Consider the following 15,102-nt stretch of genomic DNA (forward strand, 5'->3'; position numbering starts at 1 on the left):
TCTCACCCCCCAGGGCAAAGATTATCTTCAGAGGTTTGTCTGGGAGTGTCCTTACCTTTTCCCCATCGTGTCCAGGAGGGCCGGGCAGTCCAATCTCCCCCTGTAGCCAGAACAACTAAAGGTCACTCTCAGACCAGAGAAGAACAGTAACTGTTATTTATACAGCACTTCTTATGTCAGGTATCCTCTGCACTCACACAGAAGGTATGTACTTTCACTGACTCTGTTTTGGAGGTGAGGACCCCAGTGCAGAGTTGTGAGCCCAAGGCCTGGAGTTAGTGAAGACTGGATCCCAGTCTGGGCATTCCGGCTCCACAGTCCATGTTTTAGCCACAACCTTGCACCAGGCGCTCCACAGGAGGGGTGCTTGCCTCCTTGTTCTCCCTCCCCCCCAAAACTCAGCCTTCCAGTCCTGGCCCCCACACAGGGCGCTCCCTTCACTTCACATCAACCTGAGTCCCTTCTTTAAGTCAGGGAGGGAGATAAAGGAGGTGTGGCCTCTGCTTTGAGGCCAGGTAAACAACCAGCTGCATCACCAAGGCAAGCTGAGAGGAAAGAGCAGTGAATTCCTACTGATAGATCAGGGAAGGCTTCAGGGAGGAGGTGGCCTTCAAGTTGGGCTTGGAATATGAAGACTTTGAAAGGTAGGGAAAACCGGAAGGGACTTCAGGGCAGAGGACCTCATGAGCAGAGGACAGAGGGGCAAATGTGTTGGCCTTCTGGGAAAAATCACAAGGGTGGGGGGCAGAGGATAAAAGGGAGCAAAGGCAGGAATCAAGGGAGGGGTGAGATTGGGGAGGGGCTCAAGCGCTACGTGCCCTGATGGCGGGTTGGGTCCCTGCTGTGGCTCTGGCTGGGGCGGGGGCTCGTCGAGACCCGGCCCCACCACATCAGAGGGGTCTGTGAATTACAGGAGCCCAAGACAGACAGCGAGGGGACAGCGAGGGAAGAAAGGCAGAGCTGAGGATGGGGGGAGTGAAGGGGCGGTGATGTCGGTGGGCAGGCGGTGCCTTGGAGCTTTGGGGAGAATTGAAGGCTGGAGTGAGGTGGTGGCTCTGGGAACATGAGAAGGACACAGATGAGGGGCAGCCATGGGGTCCCATGCTCAGAGACACACGCAGGGCTTCTGCAGGGTCTGCACCCGCCTTGTCAAGACAGTGTTACCTTCTGGCCTGGGATCCCTGGAGCTCCGGGTGGGCCAATCTGCCCAGGAAGACCAGGGGGCCCCTAGGAAAGAAAAGAAAGACACGTGGGAGAAGTTTCCAACTGAGGAGGGGTGGCCTGTCTCCAGAGAAGTATATGTGGGGGCTGGTTTATAGAGACTGGTCATTTCCAAACATTTCATCAGGGGCAGGAACACTTTTGTTTGCAGAGGAAATATGGAGACCCCACAGTGTAAGGCAGATAAGCACTGAGTGTGTCTGGATTAAAGTGGGGGGCGGGGACCCTAGGGCCACGCTTATCAGCCTCTCCCTCCCTGTCCGTCTACACCCTGGGGGCTCCTTGGGCTCCAAGAAGATAAATCTGACCTTCCCCGACAGTGACTTAAAAATGTCTCCAGGAAGCAACCCAAATGTCCATCAACAGCTGAACATCTGGCATATTCATACAATGGAATACTACGCAGCAGTGACAAAAGAACCGAGCACTGCGCAGGCCATGCCATAGGAGGGAGAAACCCTGACACATTATGCAGAGCAAAAGAAGCCAGATGCAGACACCTACATGCTGTGTGACTCCATTCATGAGAGACTCTAGAACTAAAGACAAATCTAAGCTCTGGTGAGAGAAAGCAGATCAGTGGTGGCTCAGGGTTGGGCATAAGTGTGGGACTGACTCCTGAGATGCGTGAAGGAACTTTCTGAAGTGACTGGGGTGGTGGGTACATGGGTTTATACATTTGTCAGAACTCAGCAAATTCTACACCTAAAATGGGTGCACTTTATTGTATGTAAATGGTTAATTCAAGGTTGATTATTAAAATGAAAAAAAAAGTTTCAGAAAGTTCTGCTTCAAAGAGCTATTTCAAATAATCTATTTTAATGTTTCCAGATGAAGCTCACTGGTTCCAGAATCACGTGGTTAATACCAGTTTCTGGGATTGGGGCACTGTACGACTGGTGCTTAATTCTGGCTTTGCACCATCCCTAAGTGTGTTCTGTGGCACATGGCCACTAAAAATATTAAATGACATAAAGTGTGAGTTAGTTTGAGAACGTTGTGACCTCCCCTCTCTTCTCCGCCTTGGAAGTTAAACCTGGTGGTAATCATTTTAGCTACAAATATTTACTGAAAGCCTGTCACTGGTAGGCACACGTGCAAAATCCAGGCTTGGAATTCACTGGTTTTCCAGATGCAGAGAATGAAATTGATTTCTAGGAAAGAGGGAAAGGTAGAGGGTCGCTACTGATTTTTTTAAGGATTATGCACTTTATTTATTAGCAAAAGATTGGGTAAAAGGAGAACATAAAAACATCCTCCTCTATACCGTCATTTCCTTGACACAGCTGCAATGAGAACCAGTATTTGTCCTGTGACAGGAGTGCACCACTGGGTCGCTGAAGAGCTACTCCGGACGACAGCCATGACCCTGCTCAGGCTCAGGTCAGCCCCTGCCTCAGCACTGCAGGGTCAACCCTAACCTTCTGGAGGCGAGACCTCCAGTCCCGGCTTCCAGGCTGCCCTCCACCAGCCCTCAGCCCAGTGCCCGGGGAAATCAGGAGGGAGGACTCACCATCAAGGCCAGTGTCCGGATCTCCTAAAAACCAACACCATGCGATCAGTTGAAGAGCAAATAAGAGCCACATGGAGGGTCCCCTCGGCCCAGTCCTGGAAACGTGGGCACTGGGCCCCTCGAAGGAGCACAGTAGAGGTAGATCCTCTTGGGGGACCTGTGCCTTCCAGCCCCACCCCACCCCCACCTCTCCCCTCCCAGAGGCTTGTAGTCACTGGACAGGGAGTACCCCATGAGCACCAGATGCTATCCTACAACAGATTCCTACATGCCCTAAAATGGACTGCAAATTTTCTCTTTACAAGAGAGGGAGGGAAGCAGCATCTCCTGTTCCTTCTGTTTTGTTTTTTTCTTTTGGCCTGGCAGCATGGGGGATCTTAGGTCCCTGACCAGGGGTCTAATGCATGCCCCCTGCAGTGGAAGGGCAGAGTCTTAACCACCGGACTGTCAGGGAAGTCCTTCCCATTCTTTCTAATCATTCACTGGGACCCTTCCTTGAACTTCCCTCTTCTCCTAGAACCCAGATTTAAGGCTCTGATGTACCTCCCTTGAAACAGACAGACACAACAGAACAAAACACGGCACCACTGGAAAAATAAATTAGAGGGACAACTCTTGGCATTAAAAAAAATAACTGTACAGCTTGTAAATGGATTCACATAGGTACAAAGATTCCTTTAAAGGAGCGGTTCTCAATCTGGGGTGATTTTGTCCCCCTGGAGACATCTGGCAATGTGCAGAGGCATATTTTGGTTGTCATAGCTGGGAGTGGGGAGGCATCTATTGGCATCTAGTGGGTAGAGACCAGGCACGCTGTTGAACATCTCCAGCACACGGGACAGGCTTCCCCACAACCAACATTTCCCAGCCCCAAATGTCAGCAGCGCCCAGGTTGAGAAGCCCCGCGTTTAAACGAGGGTACCTTATGAACCTGAAATATGATTACATTGACACAAAGGTAGATGTGTTCCAGGAAGACAGATTCTACCATGTGAAGGGGGAGAAATGGGGTCCTAGAACCCCAAGTGGGCCAGCACCCTGCAGGCGCCAGGATGCCCCAGTTATGGCTCTCAGTGACCCAGAGCCAGGATACCTGGCCAGCTGGGCCCAGACCCAAAGCCAGGCCATCTGGATTTCAAATGAGGGGGCCGTGTGCATGGGGGCTGCATGGGGGAGGCCGAAGGAGGGAAGGCAAGGGGATGAATCCCCGGAAGCTCTGTCCAGCAGCATGGCCTCAGGGACATGAGTCAGGGTGTTGGAACGCTCAGCTCTGTCATCACACAGCCCGGAGGCCCATGAGGACCTCCAGATCTCTCATCTCTGGGTAGGCCCCGCTCACCTGGAGAGCCTCGTTGATGTTTCCATTGTAGTCCACCATCTCTCCTTTCCCGGGTTCGCCCTTGGAGCCCTACGAGACAAAGGAGACCTGCACCCAGGGCCTGGGCCAGCGGGGACCTCAGAACAAGCTCTCTACCATCACTGGCTGCACAGGGGATGCAGAGCAGCTGGGGTGGCTACTGGGGGCTACAAACACTCTCAGAGGATGCCCAGGGGCTCCAGAACCAAAGAGAAGACTCCGTGTGAGAACCCTGGACTAGACAGACCTGGGGGAGACTGAGTGCAATCGTGGCTGCAATGTCAGACCTCCTATTTGGAGCCAGAATGCTCTTCCCTGCCCCCCACCCCCCCGCAAGGCCCCGGGGACAAGCCACTTCACCCTGTGACCCCAGGGAGGTGAGATGTGGTGCTATGACTCTGGGTGAGAGATGCACGTACCTTGGGGCCAGCAGGTCCCTGTTCTCCAGCTGCTCCAGGCTCCCCCTGTTGCACGACAAAATTGGAGTGAAATGGGCACAAAGTCAGGTACACAGAATCTGGTGTCCCCAGATGGGCCGTGTGTTAGGGAACTCAAAGGGGGCCAGGAGGCTCGGCTCAGCTCAGGCTGAGAGGCGCAGGGCTCCCTATGCATCCCGTGCAGGCTCCACCCCTTGGGAAGCACCTCCGCCGGCCAGCAAGCCCCTCTCCCTCCCAGCTCCCTCCAGCTTCTTGCTGGAAGATCCTTCTGTCCCATGTTAGTTGTTGGTGATTCCACCCATGTCCGTCTGGCCACCTCCCTCCGGTCTCCTAAGTCAGCCACCTCCTCGGGAGCAGGGACCAGACCCTCTGCCCCTCTTTATTTCTATCCTGCTCGAAGAGCAAGGGCTCAGAAAGTTTTTGCCAATTGCCTGGGTGGTTGACAATTGCCATGGACAGCCCAGGCGGTTCCTGTCTGCTGGTGAAAGACCCAAACTGTGGGAGGAAACACGGGGGCCAGGGCAAGGCATTAGAACACCCAGCCTCCTGGAGCAGGTCGGGATGGGGGGATTTTTTTCCTGCTGGAAACAGGGCAGAACTGTGGGGAATAAATGAAAACGTGGTGTAAATTGTGAAAAGCAAACCATAGTTCCAATTGCTCTGGGATAACACGAACACTGAACACATTTCAGAAAATCAAGACAGAAAGTAAAAATAAAGGGAAAACAAACCCTTTAACATAACTCAACTGCTGCCCACCCTGCCCAGCTCATGGAGCCTCGCCTCCAGGTAACCTGCCCTGCACCTCCCCAAGCCCACAGCCTTTCAGTCACAGGGCACCTGCGAAGGACACAGCAGCACCAGGCTGACCCATCCACAGGGAGTAGCTGGAGGGAAGTGGGGCTCCATCTTTACCAGTGGTGTGGGAGCTAGCAGAAGCAGGGGCTCCGGGTCTCTCCCCAGCCCCAGCGTCCCATCCCTGGGCCTGCCTTTGCCTGGCCGCCGTCTCAGTGGAAGTTCTCCAAGGCCCGAGGCGACCAGGAGAGATGGTAGGCACGAGTCATGGCCGTCAGCCCTGTGCCTGGAGGCCCAGCGGCAGGACGGCCAAGACTCTGTCTCTCTCTCTGAACTCCCAAGCTGACCCTCATCCTGCAGCTCTTAGATCTGGGGGCTCCTGTACCTTGTCTCCTTGCCGTCCTGGGGCGCCCGCCCGGCCATCAGCTCCAGCTTCCCCCTGGGCAAGAGGAGAGAGAGAGATGGGTGAGGCCACACGGGGCAGCTGGGACTGCTGCTTCAGGGGCAAAAGATGGCCTTGCTATTGATGTTCTAGTAAGTGTCTCTGGGTCTCTGTCTCTTTCCCTGCTGGCTTCTACTAACTCACCCCATTCCACCTGTCTGACTCCTTCCCACCCTTGCTTGGGCCCCACCCAGGTCTCACCTCCTCCTAGCAGCCCTCCCTGACTACTCCCTTCCTCCCCTGGGCTCTGCGCTGCCAGGTCCTCCTCAGGTCTCGGTTAACACACGCGTGCCCAGTTCTGTCGAGGCCCCTAACTGTGGACTGCCACCAGCCTCCAGGGGCAGGAGGCAGGTCATCTTGGAGGCTGGAACTCTTACACACCTCATCAGGTCCTGCCTGGAGGACAGAGGGGAGCAGGAGGGGCCTGGGCACGTGGGGACGGGGTGCCCAGGAGGCCTAGGACAGGAGGAGCAGGGAGAGGTAGGAGGTAGCCCACTCCAAATACTTCATTCATTCAAGATTTTGCCTGGTCCTGGAAAGAAGACATGAGTCTGGGGACAGTCTTCTAGCTTTCCCTTGCTTTTGTCCTAGGATACAGGGACAAGAGTAACCAGATTTCCCCAGCCCCAAATCGAGACCCAAGACGCGCCTGGTATCACGCCCTTCAGGGTCAGCGGGACAGCCTCAACACCGGGCATGCCCTGGAGGCTGGGTGCTCGTGCCAGGGAAGCTCTGTTCTCACCACAGTCACGTGGGAACGTGGTGCTGAGCCCGAGACCCTTCCTGCCACTTCATCTTGCCTGTCTGTGGGGTTCCCTGTGGCCCCCTACACTATATTCCTGTGAATTGTGGGTTTGCTTCTCCTGCTAGATGGTGGGCAAGCCGAGGGCAGGTTCTCGGCAGCTTCACAGCCCACAGCAGCCCTTGATAAACGTCGGGGGAATGAATGCGGGTATTGCCTCAGATCACGCAGAGTAATCAATCCTTTCCTTATAAGCGAAGCAAGACACCGCCTTATTTCCCTGTGCTGTTAAAATAAACCGAGCAACGCAGGAGGCATCTGCCTCGCAGAACTCAAGTCTTACCACTGCAGCTTGCACCCTCTGCAAGGAAAGTGTGGGCAGCCCCATTTGTAGCTGTCCCACTGCTGCAACCGCACCTCCCCGCAGTGTGCCGCACCAGGTGGGCCCAGCTGACCCCTGACCTGCAACTGATTTAGAGCCTAAGCTAGGGGCCTTTCTGGTTGTCCTAAGACCTTGTAGCCATTGGTCCTTGACTCAGTTACATCATAGCCATTTGAATCAATGGGACCATCCATCTGCCCTAGAGATGCTTGGAAGCAGAAGCTTGGTCCAAATGACCTTTCTAGAATCCACTGGAAAAACCACACAGAGCAGGAGAGAAGGCAAGGTGCCCAGGACACGGGGTCCCCCAAATGGACTAAGGATAAAGGCCACAGGCAGACATCTGCCTTGAGCACTGATCCCAGGGAAAGACTCACCTTTGGCCCTGGGGGCCCAGGGAGCCCTGGGGGCCCAGGCTCCCCTCTGCCCCCTCCAATGGAGTTGCCGGCATCTCCCTTTTCTCCCTGGGGGTGGAAGGCAGAGTTACCATCACTAACTCTGGAAGAAGGTGGTTGATCCCTGTCTTTTCTCCCCTCACAATTCGAAGGAGTGAAGGCAGCAGACTGCCTCTCAGTCTATGCTGAATGTTGGGGGACATTAAGGGACTGTGGGCTCCAGGATGGCCTTCAGAAACCTGGCTGTGGGATTTGAGGAGAGAATGGAGCTGGTTACTGAAGGAGAATGGGTGTAGAGCTAGAACAAGACACCCATCAGGACCAGGATCTAGAGCAGTGTTTCTCAAAGTATGTTCCCTGGAACACTCCTTCCACAGGTTGGGAATATTCGAAACATGAAAAAAAGGGGTCTGGTGGCCAAACAATGTTGGAAAGGCAAAGTGAAATGAAGCTTCGCAGGCTCTTTCACTGCAGGGTGCTAGGAGCCTCTTAGGCCAAGGTGCCCATGACTCTCTGAGGAGCCTGTTTTATTTATTTAAATTTTTACTGGAGTAGAGTTGATTTACAATGTTGTGTTAGTTTCAGGTATACAGCAAAGTAAATTAGTTATACATGTACATATGTCTAATCTTTTTTAGATTCTTTTCCCATATAGGCCATTACAGAGTATTGAGTAGAGTTCTGAGGGACCTGTTCTATATAGCTTTCCCCACACTTATTTGACCCAAGTCTATTTTTTTTTTTTAAGTGGAATATCTTACAGAGCTCACATATGGTGGTGCAAAGAAATCAGACCAGGTCATAGCTACTAAATTCTTTGAACTGGGGCATTTTTTTTTGCCAATCAGGGCCTCCCATGTGGAACCCCATGCCTCTGTCCCCCAAAACACAATCTGGCTGTGTTCCAGCTGCTTTCCCCCAATCTGGGAGGGACACCTCCAGTGCTGGGGCCCGTGTGAATGTGCAGGGCTAGGAATGTGGCTGGGGATGGACACTGGGGCCTTTACACAGAACCCACCATTCAGAGCTGGTTGCTACCCACCTTCTGCCCTAGGAGGCCGAGTAGCCCAGGGGTGCCCGCAGCCCCCTTCTCACCCTGCGGAGGAAATGCAGACAGTTTGGGTTAGGAACTGTTTCTCCGGGATGTTGGCGAAGGCACCAGCCCTCCAGCGTCGGGCCTTGGCTTTTCTCTCTCGTCTCTCTGCCCCTGCGTGGGCTCTTCTCGGAAGGACTCCACTTCCGGCTGGACCCCATAAGGGACCAGACTCCTTCCTTGGGACACTTCACCCTGGTATTGTTATCCTCCCCGTCCTGTGTGGGTGGGGCCCTCAGCACTTACGCAGGGAGAGGGGCCAGGAGCATTCAGTCACTTTTGGGGGTCTCCTGGGGACAGGTGAGCAGTTCAGAATGCCAGTATTTGGGAAAGGCTTTTTTAAACCGCTTGGCTCTTTTTTATGTTTGTAATGTCTAGCAATTAGATACCCCTGGTCTCTAGGGAGAGCTTTCCGTCTACCTCCTCCCTACCTCTAGGGAGGACAAAAACTATCGAACCAGAACTTCTCCTTTGGAGGAATATTTTGAGAAGTTTGCCTCCTATTATGGGTTGAATTGTGTCCCATGAAAATTCGTTTGTTGAAGTCCTAACTCCAAGTATCTCAGAATGTGACCTTATTTGGAAACTGGGCCATTGGAGATGTAATTAGCTAAGTTATGAGGTGGGCCCCTAATCCAATATGATTGGTGTCCTTATAAAAAGGGGAAATTTGGACACAGACATGCATATCGGGAGAACACCGTGTGAAGATGAAGGCAGAGATTGGGGCGATGCTTCTACAAGCCAAGGTGCCAGCAAACTACCGGACACTAAAAGAGAAGCACGGAACAGATTTTTCTTCACACCCCACAGAAGGAACTAACCCTGTCAACACCTTGATCTCAGACTTCTGTCCTCAGAACTGTGGGACAATACATTTCTGTTGTAGAAGCCACACAGTTTGTGGTCCTGTGTTAGGGCAGCCCTAGTAAACGAGTACCCCTCCCTAACTAGCTTCTTCCTGAAGAACACTTTTTCTCCCTTATGGCGCAAGTCCCAGAGCCCTGCTCTCATTGCAGAAAGGAAGGGGCTCCGAGACTGTGGACGACCCCTCACTGTAGCAGTGACACAGCCACGTCCAGCACCCAGGTCCGCCTTCTACGCCACAAAGACTTCACTTTGATTCAGAGCGTCCAGTATCAAGAAGGCCCCTGCCTGGCCAGCATGAGAAGCCCCACTCTCCATAGCCCGAAGGCTGGTGGTTCTCATAGGTAATAATATAAATTGAGGACCCTGGGGTTATAACGTGCTCACATCTCAATGAACTTTTCAGCTGGAGCCACAAAAGTTGCCACAGCAAATCTTTAGCTGTCTTCCCCTTGCCACCTGCCCTTGGGTACAAGCTGAATGACAAAATGGCCTGTAGCAGGCTAAGGGAGGAGAGGAGGGGCAGATAAGGGCCCAGGTGATGAGAGGGATGTGAATCCTGAGGCCCCAGCTGGCCCTGCTGTGCCTGGGCTGTGCCTTTGCCTTTAGCTGGGGCACCCCCTCAAACAGGCCAGGTCTAAGGGAAAGGGTGCGGTCCTGCCCTACAGAGGTCCTGGGGGATGGGGGTGGGGGGAGGGAAAGCTTCCCTTCCTTCTAGGCTTTCCTCCTGGGTACCCAATGGCTTTCAAGGAGAAAAGCTGTGCTCTTGAGTGTGAATTTCCTGAAGCTTTGCCAGGCCATCGAGGCACTCCCTTTTTCCTGGAGACACATGCACCCACTGCACACTGCAAGCAGCATGCCAGCCATAGGGGTGGGGCAGGCAGTGGGGGACCAGCAGAGGCCAGGATGAAGGGAGCACACACTCAAGGACACGGTATCCTACCCTCTGCCCCGTCTTTCCCAGCAAACCTGGGGGCCCCGGCTTCCCTGTTGCTCCTGGGTCTCCCTTTGGGTTAAGAAGAGAAAGTCACTGATAAGAGGATGGGGTAGGGGTGGTGAGGGGTACGAAGGGCAATAATCATAGACCAGTGTTTCCAGAATACTTGCCTCGTAAGACGCTCCTCTTAAAAAAAGAATGCCCTGGTCAGAAAGTTTGAAAATGCTGCACAAGACCCTGCATTTTTTTTTTTTTTTTTTTTTAGAGTTTCCCAATGTATATTTAGCATAGTAAAGGCTCTGAGAAGGCCTGCAGTAAAGACACCTGCGTAATAGTTTTAACCCTGCATTTCTCGAACGTATTTGACCATGGAAACTTTTTCTCATGTTACATCTCTTATTGTCCTGGATGAGAGAGACAGAGCCCTGTGGGTACAGGGGACCACAGTCACCACTGGAGCTGGTGTGAATGCAAACCAGACCGCTGCCCAGGCCAGGATCCAGGGAAGTGGGGAGGCATCTGCAGAGCATTCCTGAGGAGCAAGCCCCTCCCCGCAAGCTCTCCTCTGCTCAGTCAGGTCCCCAGCCCCAGGCTAGCCTCGGGGGACCAGGAGCAAAACAACAGCAGCCCCTCCCACCTCCATCCCACACCTGACACCACCTGTTGCCTCTGTATCAGTACCTTGGCTCCTGGGATCCCAGGCTCACCCTGTGTAGGAAAAAAACAAGACTCAGGTAAAAAGAAATGAGAGAGCGAGAGTGAGTGAACGCAGAAGCAGAGGAGTGAAGGCATCTGAGGGTAGGGGAAGCGTTTGGCCAGCCCAGGGCTTCCCGCTGCCTAGGACTCGGGCCCCTCCTGGGCTGTCCCTTATTCTTCCCCCAGGTGAGAGAGGTGGCAGGTGTGAGGCAGCCCAGGAGGAGGGAGAGGACGGAAGGGACATTTGCTTCTGACACGGTGTCCCTGTAAGTGACCTGCTGGGAGATCCACATTGAGCATTTGTGCTTCCAGGGTGTCTCCTCCCATCTGCTGAATTAAAAAAATTTTTTTTTTTGCTGTATGAGGGCCTCTCGCTGTTGTGGCCTCTCCCGTTGCGGAGCACAGGCTCCGGATGCACAGGCTCAGCTGCCATGGCTCATGGGCCCAGCCGCTCCGCGGCATGTGGGATCTTCCCGGACCGGGGCACGAACCCGCATCCCCTGCATCGGCAGGCGGACTCTCAACCACTGCGCCACCAGGGAAGCCCCCATCTGCTGAATTTTGGAGTGTAAAGCAAAGTGCTAGGTTCCTTTCACATCGGCAGGCTGGCAAGACCTTTAGTTGAGGCTGGTAAACCTTTGCCACTTGCTTGCAAGGCTTAGTTAAACATCTGTTGTTCCATCTGTGCATCTGGCATAAATGTTGCTTTAAGAGAAATGGTTCTGAAACCTGTCTGCTCCCTCCTTGGTCCAGTGGCCACCCAATGAGCCCCTGAAGCCCAACTCTGTCCTCTCTCCATCCCTCCCACCCTGCCCCTCAGGTGTTGAGTTACAAGGTCCACTGACCTTCATCCCGGCCACAGCAATTCCAGGAGCCCCCTGGCAGAGAGAAGGAAAGGCATGGGGACTTTCTTACCCAGCGGGAAGCACAGAGGATGTGGCCAGCCTCCTCTCCCAGCCTCTTCTTGGGGAGATGTGAGATGTGGAGGCTTCTGCCTGCCCCCAGGCCCACAGGGAAGGGGGTTGCTGAGCTTGGCACAGAGGGAGTGGGTCCGAGGAAGAGGCTCTGCACAGCTCAGCTGGGCTCCCTGGGCTTCCCACCCACCTGCTCAGCCCCTAGACCCTCCTGGGGGACTTAGAGGGCACTGTGTCAGGCAGCCCATGGCTGGGCTAGAGAGGGGCCTCCCTGGGTGGGATGCGGGGAGGGCTTCTTGGGATAGGAAAGGAGGAGGAGGACAAAGGGGAGAAAGGGAGAGCCATGGGGAAGGGGACAATAGTAGATGGCCGAGTTCACCAAACTCCTGGACCCTGAGGGTGCCCGTGGGACTCTCCTCAAGGGAGCTCTCTGGCCCTATGCCCTGATGGATTGGGGAGTGGCTGGGAGTGAACTCCATTTCCTTATCAACCCAAGACCACCAACTTTGAGGTAAACAGGCTGCCAAGCACACCGCTTAGTAAATTCCAAGTGAAGGTGATTTTTAGGTGGTTCCGATTCCCACATGGGTCTCAGAAGTGCAGCCAGAGCTGGGGGTACCTGAAAGGACTTTTTTTTTTTTTTTTTTTTTCGGTACGCGGGCCTCTCACTGTTGTGGCCTCTCCCGTTGTGGAGCACAGGCTCTGGACACGCAGGCTCAGTGGCCATGGCTCACGGGCCCAGCTGCTCCGCGGCATGTGGGATCTTCCCGGACCGGGGCACGAACCCGCGTCCCCTGCATCAGCAGGCGGACTCTCAACCACTGTACCACCAGGGAAGCCCTTGAGAGGACTTTTATGACCCACAGTTGCCCACAAGGAGGCCTGGCCATGTCGGGAGGGCACTGCTGAGTGATGGTTCATGGGCCAAAAAGGAGCACCCCTGCCTGGAAGACAGGCCAGGCAGCAAAGGGGAGAGGACGGGAAGAAATGTGCACCCCATCTCCTGTCTTTACAGCAAGACAGGATGCGGGAAGGGAACGAGCGGGGAGAGAGGGCTGGGGCTGGGGGAGCTGCCTGGGGGTGGCGTACCTTTGCTCCGTGTTTGCCCGGCATCCCTGGCATGCCCCGTTCTCCCTGAAGGAAGAAACAAGAGAAACAGTGAGAAGAGGACCAGACTCAGGGCTCAAGGTCTTGGCCCTGGAAGCGTGGCCTGCAAGGATGTCAGTGAGAGTGGTTGCTGTGGAAGCTTGGGATGACCGTCCAGCCCGTGAGGAGCTTGAGGTCCCCACCATTGCCGGCAGCCACGGTGGGCCACTCTTCTCAGCAAGGTGGACCTGCACAAGGACCCGAGTCGCAGACCACAGAGCAGGAAAGAGCCCCAGAGAGAGGCCCACCAGGAGGAGCCTGAGGCCAGGGAGGGGGAAAGCGGACTTGCACAAGGTTTCCTGCCTGACGGGGGCCTGGGCTAGGGCCGTGGGCCTGAGCCGCCCACTTGGCCACTTGCCTACTGCATACCTTCCCTCCCTCCCTGGCCTGCTGCCTCCTGCCCATTTTCACTCTGCACGTTTGCATGGGTGGTACTACTGGCTGAGCCAGATGGGGCTCCGGCCTCTCCTCTTCCCTGGGGTCCTCTTCCTTCCAGGTTCCTTGGGTCTAACTCTTCCCGAGGACATAAGGGCTTTGGCCCCAGGTCGGGGAGGCTTTGGGCGGTGGGGGACTGTGGATGGAGGCAGGGCGTGGCCCGGAGCCCACCTACTTCTCTGCACTCCTGGCCCTGCCTGGCCAGAGGCACCAGTCACGTGGCTGCTTCTCCAGGATATCACACTTGGGCTTTGCTCTACCATCTCGGCAGTGTCCTGTCTTTTTGTGTAACCTCTTTACTTCCTGGCGAAAATGCCAAATCTAAGGGGAGGAGTGGGCTCAGGAAGGACAGGGAGTGTCCTGCCCTCCTTGGAAGGACACACCAGGAGGAGATGGGGTTGGAGGTGACAGCCAACGACAATTGGGGGCCGAGAGTAGGTGAGTCAAGACTTACCCGCTGTGTCAGAGGGGGAGGGGTGCAGGGGAGGAAGGAGGCCTTTGTCTCCACGAGTGGAACCCCAAAAGAAGTCCCAGTGTAAGCCCCAGCCAGGGCTCAGGGTGCTGTGCAGCATGCGTGGTAGCAGCTCAGACCCTGTGGCCTGGAGGCCACGCTGCGTACCCCACAGGCAGAGGGGGAACATGGCCCCACCTGGCCTCCATCTTTTCAGCTGACCTCGTCCCTTCCCTGACATCTTACAGGAAGCCCTGGTCCACCCCTCTCCTTGCAGAGGCTGAAGCTACTCCCAACCTTTCCCCTCCATGACTGGGCCTCCACGCTGGCATCCAGATAAGCGTCCAACACACAGACTGGACAGTAACACTCCTGTACTTTGACACCGCCACCGCCCGGCACTGACTGTGGCAAAGGGGCCAGGCTCCTGAGCATGGCATTCCACCCCAGCTCCCTCCTGGTCTCATCGCCTCACATCCTGACACCTACACTGTTTCTCTGGAAACATCACCCGTTTTCAGAATTCTCTGCCTTTCTGCTATTTCCTCTGCTCAAAACCCTATTCACCCTTGGGGTGCTGGTCAAACACCAGCTCCTCGTGAAGCTTTTTGCTCTGCCCATAGCCCAGTGCTGGTTCCTCAGTGCAGCGGGAGCCACTGTGTGTATGTCACCTGTATACACAAACCATGTCTGATAGGGACAGCTTCATCTCCATCCTCTTTGGGTCAAGTCTCTGAATTCTGTGAAAGGCCCAGAAACTTTAGCTCCAAATGCAGGAGCCCTCCCTCACCCGACCCCACCAGGACCCCTGAGCCACAGGCAGGGGTGGTAGAGCTGGACTCAGAAGTGACCACAGCAGACAAGCTGGTGCCCCAGGTCTGCCTCAGGCACTAAATTCTGGTAAATCCCTCTTGTAGGCAAGAGTGGAGAAAGGCACAGCCATTTACTCTGTCTGTTATGTGTCTGGCACTGAGTTAAGCCTTTACATCCTTCTTCTATTCAATCTCTAAGAATCCCCTCTGATCAGTGAGGGAGTGGATGTTATTCCTGTTTCACAGGTCAGCAAACTGTGGCTCTGGAAGGCTAGGTATGATTGCCAGTGTCACACAGAGCAGGGATTTGGACACAGGTCTTTTGTCTGCCAAGTGCAGGTACCAGCGACTGGTGCTCCGTCGCTTCTGTTAACACCCTCTGCAGGTCAAAAGCAGGGCAAAGCCCTCTCTTCTGGATGGCCCTCTGGTCTGTGCCCCATAGGGGTGAAAAGTCAGTGCTCAGGCCA

At 54.7% G+C, this 15,102-nt stretch overlaps 1 protein-coding gene across 1 annotated transcript in view; it reads right to left on the reverse strand.

Annotated features, from left to right (window-relative positions):
• The window catches only part of COL13A1 (collagen type XIII alpha 1 chain), a 144,238-nt gene that overhangs the window by 25,872 nt on the left and 103,264 nt on the right, over positions 1–15,102 (reverse strand). Inside the window, exons 16-25 of the mRNA XM_065893811.1 lie at positions 12,881–12,925; positions 10,863–10,889; positions 8,327–8,380; positions 7,267–7,353; positions 5,709–5,762; positions 4,511–4,555; positions 4,074–4,142; positions 2,735–2,758; positions 1,165–1,227; positions 56–100 (exon numbers count right to left, since the gene is read on the reverse strand). Coding sequence (XP_065749883.1) covers positions 56–100; positions 1,165–1,227; positions 2,735–2,758; positions 4,074–4,142; positions 4,511–4,555; positions 5,709–5,762; positions 7,267–7,353; positions 8,327–8,380; positions 10,863–10,889; positions 12,881–12,925 — 513 coding nt within the window. The remainder of the gene's footprint in view (positions 1–55; positions 101–1,164; positions 1,228–2,734; positions 2,759–4,073; positions 4,143–4,510; positions 4,556–5,708; positions 5,763–7,266; positions 7,354–8,326; positions 8,381–10,862; positions 10,890–12,880; positions 12,926–15,102) is intronic.

The sequence above is a fragment of the Phocoena phocoena genome, chromosome 16, assembly GCF_963924675.1.
Source record: "Phocoena phocoena chromosome 16, mPhoPho1.1, whole genome shotgun sequence".
Lineage (NCBI taxonomy): Eukaryota > Metazoa > Chordata > Mammalia > Artiodactyla > Phocoenidae > Phocoena > Phocoena phocoena.